General features: G+C 32.3%; 1 protein-coding gene across 1 annotated transcript; it reads left to right on the forward strand.

The window, feature by feature from the left end:
* The first annotated feature begins 7,583 nt into the window (after positions 1-7,583).
* On the forward strand, positions 7,584-8,303 carry LOC133691720 (protein SMALL AUXIN UP-REGULATED RNA 51-like). The gene has a single exon (XM_062112327.1). The coding sequence runs from the start codon at positions 7,671-7,673 to the stop codon at positions 7,983-7,985; it is 315 nt and encodes a 104-aa protein (XP_061968311.1). The 5' UTR covers positions 7,584-7,670; the 3' UTR covers positions 7,986-8,303.
* The last annotated feature ends 1,481 nt before the right edge of the window (positions 8,304-9,784 follow it).

Genomic DNA, 9,784 nt, shown 5'->3' on the forward strand with positions numbered 1-9,784 from the left:
TTTTATCCATGTAAAAAACAATAATTTAATATTTTTAACAGTTAAAACGCAGTTTCAACTACTTAGCCATAAGTGTACTTAGTCTAAGACCCGAAGGGACATAATGTGCTAACAAGCAGGTCTAATCAGGCCATTTTGCACTCTTAACCTTGTTATTAAACTGGGATACCTGAAGGGTAGCTAGTCCTTCTTTATTAGGAGGACCACTGCGACTAGCTGTCCTTAATGCTTTGGGTTTCTGCTCTCCAACACCTAAGAGCAAAACAAAGAAAAATGGAAGAAAAAACACGAACGATTTACCACTTTATAACCGCAACCACTAGATTTTCTGCCAAAATGGAAGTCGGTTCTGAACCCTATTTAAAAAGTAGTTGAAACATCTCAAAAAATCAATCCATTTATACAGTTAGTTGTTTTGCAGTTTAATAGCACTTGAATGTGCTTTACAAGTTAGAAAATTGTCTGGAGTTCATGGGCTCCTTGAAGACACACGTTTCATCCTTGCAATCCACACCGAGCTCATCCACCCTGGCTTGGACCCATGGTTACAAAACATTTGTCCCTCTTGTGACGTGCAACACAAAACTATCATACAGTTGTGTTCCACACCAAATGAATTTGACATTAATTCTCCTCCTCCATGCTGTTACAGTACTACATGTGCACCTTAATGAGTTTGAGGTACATATCCGTAAAGTCCTTTGGGTTCTTCGTTTTCTGGGGCTTAGCTGTAATGGGGCCAAAGCAAAATTCCTTTTCTTCTTGATTTTACACATACTTTCATATGTTAGGTTTGAAAGCTGCCATCAATCTCGTCTGTGTCTTCAAAATTGTTAATATATTGGACTCTATGATCATATGTGGTGGTTAAGGCCTTCCCAGGATGGCAATATCTCCATGTATATTGCTGTTATTGCTAGGGTTTTGTTACCATTGTAGCCTGTATGGTCCATGGCAACCTTTTCTTTGTCCTCAGCATGTTTATTACTGTCGATATAGTTTCTTGGATCGATCCTTTTCAGCTTCTAACACACGCCCTATACTCCTCACGGTTTTTTACTCTATAATTTCGAAACAAAAAACAGGATACAAATGTGGGATCAACTGATAGTATGCACAGATGTGGCTTTCATTGGCAAATGCTTCACCACCCTTTATTTCGTATATGGTAAGAAATGCCCTTCCACAAAAGATCCAAATGGGACAGTTTGAAAATGTTGGGTAAGCTACATGGCTAAAGCAGTTGGGAGGGACTTGGGTCAAAGTCCTTACAACGTTGTCTTTACAAAAGGTATTGAAGGCAAAAGTAACATGGCCTTCATGTGCTTAGCTTATAATAGACGGTCATTTTCTACCCAGGAAATTGCCTTCGTCTAGCCATCAATAGTCACTGCTTTAGAGGACCCACTTTTCTGTTTTTATCTCCCTTTCACCAGCTAATCTCATTCACAGAACATGGGGGTAGCTTCCTTTGAAGACTGTGTGAGTACCCTCATGGCCCAGTTCTTGTTTCAGCTCTCCTTCAAATCCTCAATCAAGCATCATAGGCAACCTTCAATCGGTTGCGTAAATAGCAAAGACCTCCACCAGTTATAGTCAAGTCATAACATGATAAGACTTTCATAATTAGACTCATGATTTATCAAATCGGCCGTTTGATGCAAGTTATTGACCAAGGACTAATTAAAGCAGCAAGATTCATGGAATTTTTCTGTTCTTTGAATTTCTTATTGCTATAACCTGTGTAATCTATTGGGGACATTTTCTCAAGAAGCCCGTGAAGGACGACAAGAAAGTGTTAAAAATGTATACACGTTCAGGTATTTGCTTATAAAGTCAAGGGTGTTTGGGATATAATAATTGTTTTTTAAAATAATTTTTTTAATTTTTTTTTATATCAACAAATCAAAATAATAATAAAATATATAAATAAATCAATAAATTTAAATTTTGACATCATAGTTTAGGTCAGAATCTCAAATGAGGCTCTATAGACATCAACCATACATGGCATGCATGTATTGCCGTAAGGAAGTGAGGTACTGTCATTGTACTAGTAGTTATTATCACGATGATTATTATTAACTTAACTACAAACTAAACGAGGAGTGAGGTACAGTCACTGTACTAGTTATTATCATGATGATTATTAACTATAAACTAAAATAAGAGTAATTTTTATTGTATCCCATCTCATATATTATTATTTATTTAAATATTATTTTGTTTTTTTAATTGATATTTTTTTAAATTCATTATTTTTTTTATTGAGTTATCTCTTAATTTAGTCATGAATTTGATGGATTGACTCGGGTTATTTTTTATTTTTTTTAATTAATTTTTTAGATCTCATCTTTTAATATTAGACTGCTTGAGGATTAAAATTTGTAATTTGTTTTGATTCGCTTTCCATATGGTTATTTTTATCTTATAATCAAGGTCATGAATTTAATAGGTTAATTTGGGTTAATTTTTTAGATTTTTTGTTAGTCAACTTTTTTTTAAATTTAAAATTGATTGAAAATTAGACTTCATAATTTATTTTAATTTATTTTCTATAAGGTTGTTATAGTCTCATAACTCAGGTCTTAGATTTGATATGTTAACTCGAGTTGATCCAAATCAATTCAATATGTTGTTATTTTAATATTTAAAAAATATCATTTTAAATTTTATTTTTATCAAATTATATCCTTACATGTTGTGTGAACTAACCTGTAAAATTAACCAAATTATATTAAATCAACCCTTATATAATTTATTTATTTTTTACTATAAAAACATTATCAACACCAAACCATTCTTTTCCATTCAAGATCTGACTGCCAGCGTAATCTGACCCGGAGTGTAATAAAGGTCAATCATCCAGTAAAAAACAAAATAGGGAAAGAGAAAGAGAAAGAGGACAGGGCAGGACAGTAGCTGTATGAAACATCAAAAAGGGAGCTAATTTCGTAGAATGGCAAGTTTTCTGGGCCTTAGAACATGGGGGGAATAAGGTATTCTGCATTATAGCCAGGCTAGGAGTTAGGACAATGCACTCCTGTTTCTCTCTCATTTATGTTCCCTATTTATGTCTGACCAAGACCATTTACGTTCTTATTTTGTTGTGCGGGCTAGTACTAGCTGGAGAACAATCACAGGCCATTTCCGATAATTTCTTCAAGGCAATAAACGTGTTAAAATTACATAAATATTTTCTGATCAGTTATTATCCCAAAATAGAAAAAACAAAGATAGTTGAGATTTCTATTTTCAAATCATAAAACTTTATCCTAAAAATATTACAAAAATATATTTCTTTTATTTCTTTTTTTTTTTCATTTCTTTAACTAAGTACAATTTTCACTCTTATGTATTTATCCAATAATTCTTTTAGATATACTTTCTACCAACACTTATTTTATGGATTGATTTTACTGACAGGTACCCATCTGCTATATATTGACAGGAGTTCTCAGGAAGTAAAAAACTAAACCTATCAGGACTATTATTTCACTGGGAAGGAAACGCTTTCCACGCCCTCAAATTCTCACACGCTTTAGATTTTTCTTCACTTTTCATGCTTTAAATACTGTATAAATGTGTGGATTCAACATGTATGTGTGAGATGAATAAGGTATATGAACTATTAAATATCTATTAAAACTGATATATATTAGCTGAGCAAAAAGATTGATTAATGATAATTGATTAACCATATTTATGGCGCTGGATTCCGTAAAAAGTGGTGTTAGAATTACAATATTGATGGGAATTGTTGACAGATTAATGGGGCCGTGCTGCCTCCCTTCTCCAAGAATACGAAAGATTCTTCAATTTTTACAGAGCACCCCTAGCAGCAAGGGAATGAGAGGATCATCTTCCGTGGTCTTGTCTTGGCTTGAGCCTATTGCTGCTAGCCCTCATCAAGTTAAAGCATCCGATTTTTATTTTCTTAATGCTAAATAAAGGTAGATGAACATCAAGAATTTTTTATAAAATCAGCACTGCTCCTCCCTCCAAGAGCGAAGGAAAGAGCTGATCAACAGGAGTGACATGGATTAATAGAGCATCGAAGTGTGTAGCTGCCGTGTCAGTACTATTAGTTTGATGGAGTGCATTCACCTAAAGAAATTGTTGAAAGCAGTCAAATTATTTCTCAAATACATGTATGAATTTCCTAAACTATAGTTATATAAGGCGAGTAAATGCACGGCATGCTTAATTTGGTATGGCAAAACCCTGCAAGGCAAGTCGTACCAGATGCACATGCGTGTGAATAACTGTTCTTTATCTGTCACTCAATCCACAGAATCACAAGCCTAGCAGTTAAGCTGAGCGAAACCCTCAGCAGTCAGCACAGCTATTATTGATCACTGAATCATGAACAATGTAGAAATGAGAGAAGGGTAAAAATTCTCCTCTTCTTTTTTACAGTATTTCGTAAGTGATGAAGATATAGAATAACAAGTGTGAGGTCAATTAACCTTGTTTATATATAGAGAAGAGGCCCCATTTTGATCATTAATTACATATAAAGACTCGAGCCCAGATCACCTTAAATCTTAAGCCAAGTCTTGGCTATTCCTGTAGAACCTTGGCTGGATTTTCCATTTGAATTACCACAGGAATGTCATATGAAACTGCACTTAGAATTGATCACACGTTGCTCTTTTTTCTAAGATTCTATGCTCTTAGTCCTGGTGAAAGAGTGAAAGAGAAGCGAAGTCAAAGTTACTAGTGATGTGAGAATTCAAAGATCAAACATAAGAAATTGAAGAATGTGTCCAACCACTCGTAAGAGGGAACACTGAAAAATCTGTATCTTAGAAACTTGAAGAAAAATAATGTATAATATTCCACACAGAAAAGTTAAACAGCTAGCATGAAAACTATAAAATGTGAATGGAAATTATATGGATCAAGGTTATGGCATGCTTGGATTTGGATTATGAGGTAGTGGATCGAGTTAATAGATTTACCCGGATTTATTTCAAAACAACGTAGTTTAAATAAAAATTTAAAATAGACTGATATAACATCATTTTAAATAAAAATTAAAATATATATATATTAAAATGAGTCCATTGAATTATGCTCAAGTTTGATCAAGATCGCGGGTTTACATATTGTGATTGTCCGGGGTTGACAGCATCATTTCCCAACATAATTCAGAAACTAACAAATCCAAGTCAAGTTCTGCGTCGATGATCACTTGATTAGTCGACCTTCTGCACTGGATAGGTTTGATAACGGTGATCTCGATCAATAAAATTTCTTTTGACGAGAAAAGTGATAGTCCTATTACAGGAATGTTTTCACTGTTTCACTTTTGACTTGAAGATCAATGTCTGCCCAAAAAAGCCAAGTAAATAAAGAGGAAGCGTAGGAAACTGCAGTGGTGCTTCCATGAACTTGCAATTGAAGGTACAACGAAAAAAAAAAGTGATGAATTCACATGTTTCTCTGGGTACGTTTTACTATAGACAAGAATAATGAATTTACCTTCTTATCTTTTTTTTTAAAAATTAGGCTTCACGTAAATTGTCTTTGCAATGAGAGCATTTTGATATTTTTAAATTTTTAAATTGACCGAGAGCATGATAGATATTTTCCTTTTAAATTACAGTAAACTGTTATAAATGCCCTTAAAATTAATACATTATTGTGTTTTATTGAAAGGTAGATTTATATTTTTAATTATAAAATGTACACTAAAATAACTAATTTATCCTTTATACAAAAATACTTTGACTACCGAAGAGTTCATCTTATTATTTTTATTTGCACAGTAAAAAAAATCCTCATTGCCCTTAGGAGTTTAATGTTTTATGCCTTGGATCTGAGGATGTTTTTGTTATTGCACTATTAGTTTTTTGGTTTTTTTTTGTTATTGGAAAAAGTAAGGGTTAGTTAATGAACTAAATATATTTTTAAAAAATAATTAGCTAACGTGTGTTAGGCACGTTTCAGCCACTTCGTTATCTTTAAACGACACATGTAGTTGATTTCAACAACCATAAATATCATTTTGGAGCGTCTTTAGATTCCTTTCGATGTCTCCTCCATATAACAGCGGCGTGTGTAGAAAAAGAAGCTCCAATATAGCTTTGATAACAATTTCTTTTTTTTCTTGTTCTTTCTTTCCTCTTTCTCCCTTGATTCTTGCATTCTACCCTGCAATTTTAAATCAACCCCCTGTGTTCTCTTTATTTTTCATTTAAATCTTAATCGTTTGGTTGATATTTGTTTTATTTCAAATAACTTATGAAAATAAAAAAAATTTAATTTTATCCTCATTTGATTTTTTTTACTTCTCTTCCATTGATATTTGTTTTATTTTAAATAACTTATGAAAATAAAAACTTGTTTCAATTTCATCATCATTTGATTTTTTTAGTTTTTCAGATTTGGTTCTTATTTTTTTAATTGTTATTTATGTCACTTGAGATAATTTTATAATTTATTTATTTTTGACAATTTCACCCTCAATCATTTTTTTCTATAAGATTTTATTCTTATTCTTTTGATTGTTGTTTTTTTTCTTTGCTAAAATCTTTAGTTTGGTTTTTTTTTCCATTCAATTTCATCCTTCAACATTTAATTGATTTAAATATTTAAGCTTCTTAGTTAAACCTATTACGGGATTTCATGGGTTGCAGTTGAGAAAACTAACTAAGCATAAGGACGTTCGCTAACGGTTACTTTGGTTTTTTTATCATTCTTTTAAGCTAATGTTTTTTTATAATTTTATCATTCAGATATTTATTTTATTGGGGATTGTGCTCTTTGTTTTTTTATATGATTTCTATATCCTTTGTTTGTTTTTTTTTGTTGGATTATCTTGGGTCTTTTAATTTTTTGTTTATTGTTAAATATATTTTTTTAAAATAAATATTTTTCTTGAATTAAATAGAATTGATTGATTGAATACAAACATATACTCACTTCATTATGTTTTATTTAATTTGTTTTTCTAGAGTATTGCTCTAGCAAACCATGTGACTTTTTTTGATGTCATCTTGCATCTTTTTGTAATTGAGTTTGAACTATCTTAACAAATTTTTTTGGTTGTGACCGATGTCTACGGTGAAGTGGTAACATGTCTCCAACGATCTTGTCTTTTTCTTCTTATATGTATGATATCGATGACTTATTTTTTTAATTAATTATTGTCATGTGTTTTTTAATGTTTTTTTTATTGCTGTCTTCTATTTAAATCAATTAAATTAACTAATTTTATTGGATATACTCAAGTTAATTATCTGAGTGTGAGGTTTTTCTTACTTCTTTATAAATATCATCGTCACACACACACACACACACACACATATATATATATATATATATATATATATATATATATATATATATATATATATATATATATATAAAAGAAAGAGGGAGAGGGAGAGGGCCCGTGATGTCCCTAGGAACGACAACAAGGTGGTGTAAACCCAATGGGCTAAACACCCAGCATGTCCTTAAGGTCAGACAGACCCAAAAAACACCCCTGGTTTGTCCTTTGCCCCCACGACCCCACATGACACTGCTCCTCTCTCTGCCTCTCAAGTCTCACGATATATACCCCCACAATCCCTTCGACCTTTTCACGCTTTACCTTAAAATCTCTTACTTACCACAGCCCCAAAAAGCTCTCTTCTCTCTCAAACTTCACTCTCCGAAAAATGGCTATCAGGAAATCAAACAAACTGCCTCAAACAGCAGTTATCAAGCAGATCCTCAAGAGGTGCTCAAGCTTAGGAAAGAAACAAGGTTATCATGACCAAGAAGGCCTTCCTTTGGATGTCCCGAAAGGCCACTTTGTAGTATATGTTGGTGAAAACAGAAGCAGATACATTGTGCCTATCTCTATCTTAAGTAGCCCCGAGTTTCAAACTTTGCTTCAACAAGCAGAAGAAGAATTTGGGTTTGATCACGACATGGGCCTCACTATTCCTTGTGAAGAAGTTGTTTTTCAGTCCATTCTGGTCAGATATTGAGCTTGGAGGAAGCTGCATCAGTGCTAGGCTATATTGTTTGTTTGGAGAAAATTAAGGCATGGTAGTTAGAGATGAAGCTGCTTCACTGCTTCTCTTCCTCAATTTTCTCTTATAAAATTTTAATTTTTCCCCTCTTAATTTGACGGTGACTCTGACTGGTCAAAACCCCCGTGAAATATCACCAAGTTTAGATTTGTAAATCTCGAAGCTTGAAGTTTTCCTCACAGTGGTGTTTGAAATTTAGCCAACCACTAAAATTGTACCCTGTGAGAGAACTAATGCAAGGAATACAATAGGGTTGCTCCCCTTTTTACTCTCTCCCTCTCTCTCTCTCATGCAGGAGCTTGTACAGACACGGCATCGCACTTTTCACTTGATTTTAGGGTTTTGTCTTTGGCAGTTGGGGCTGCAATATTATCCCTGGGTTTGATCTTCCCAGCTTGGCCGTTAAAACTGTTAAAGATGGTGCCTAACAGACACCTAAGAAGAATATTTTGTCAGAAATATATTAGCAAAAATAAGTAAATAAATAAAACCCATGTCGCAGCACCACTCTCATTTCCTTTCCATGGGGTATTTTCTTCCATTAAGTAAGAAAATAGCAAAAAACACAACCAAATTAATGTTATAATATCTCTGTGATCTAAATTCAACAACTGAGTAGTATAATTTTTTTTTTTTTTGAGAAAACAGCTGGGTATTAATTAATTCTTCTTTTATATAACTTTATAACAATATTTTAGCAATTGCTTCACTAATTTTTATGGATTGTGGATATTTTTCACAAAGAATTTGATCAAAAAGTGACGCCCTTTTGCTTTAGGTACATTTCAAGTACTCTGGATGCCAGTACCGCAGTAGCACTAAAAAAAAATCAATCGATAAAAACTATGATAAAAAGAGGAATTCATTAAAAATATAAAAAGTCTTTGTATCTTCTGCAATATTTTAAACCTATTCTGTCCTCTATGGGAATTTCCTTCTTCCTTTTCCTTGCCCAACCATTGTTTAAGCTACGACCGCAATCAAAGGGCAAAGCGGGTGCTCGGGAGTTTAAAGCGGTTGTTTTTTAGTATTATTTTTAACATTATTATATTGAAAATAATAAAAAAATTAATTTAAAGTAAATAAAAAAATTAATCTTTTTAAAAAGTATTTTTAAAATACAAAACCAAAACAGAATCTGAAATCCGAAGGGAGAATTTTGCTTATTCGAGGAAAATCTTTTTTTTTTATCCAGAAAACAAAACATAAGACTTTCATCAATCACATCCACCATAGCCCACGTGGTAGGGGCCACTGCTGAAATCTGGTATAATCTTCGAGACTGTTTGTCCTTGCTGTCAAACACTGTTTTTAAAAGATTTTTTTTATTTTTTAATTAATATATTTTGAATTATTTTAATTTATTAATATTAAAATTAAATTTTTTGATATTTTGATATATATTTATAAAAAATATTTTTAAAATCAACTCTTTACCGCACTGCACAGACATCTCTTATCAACTTATTATAATCACAGTGATTAAGTGGTGGCCCACCAAAGCAAGGGCTCATATTGCACGCCCCAAAACAGCGACTCAGGGTTACTTTTATTACAGTGATCCCAGAGATGTCCTTCTACTTTCCATATTTTCATTTTCTCATGGTCATAGTTGTACTCTTCTATTATCTATTAAGTACAAAATTTAAATATTTGTACTCATAAAAATAAATTAAAGAAAAATAATTTTCCAAACCTAGCTAATAAAATATATATATATATATATTTATATATATATTACAAACAGGATTATT

Source organism: Populus nigra, chromosome 4, assembly GCF_951802175.1.
Source record: "Populus nigra chromosome 4, ddPopNigr1.1, whole genome shotgun sequence".
Classification (NCBI taxonomy): domain Eukaryota; kingdom Viridiplantae; phylum Streptophyta; class Magnoliopsida; order Malpighiales; family Salicaceae; genus Populus; species Populus nigra.

Excerpts from the sequence above, each read along its gene's own strand:
- LOC133691720 (XM_062112327.1), top strand. The coding sequence starts at position 7,671 with ATGGCTATCAGGAAATCAAACAAACTGCCTCAAACAGCAGTTATCAAG.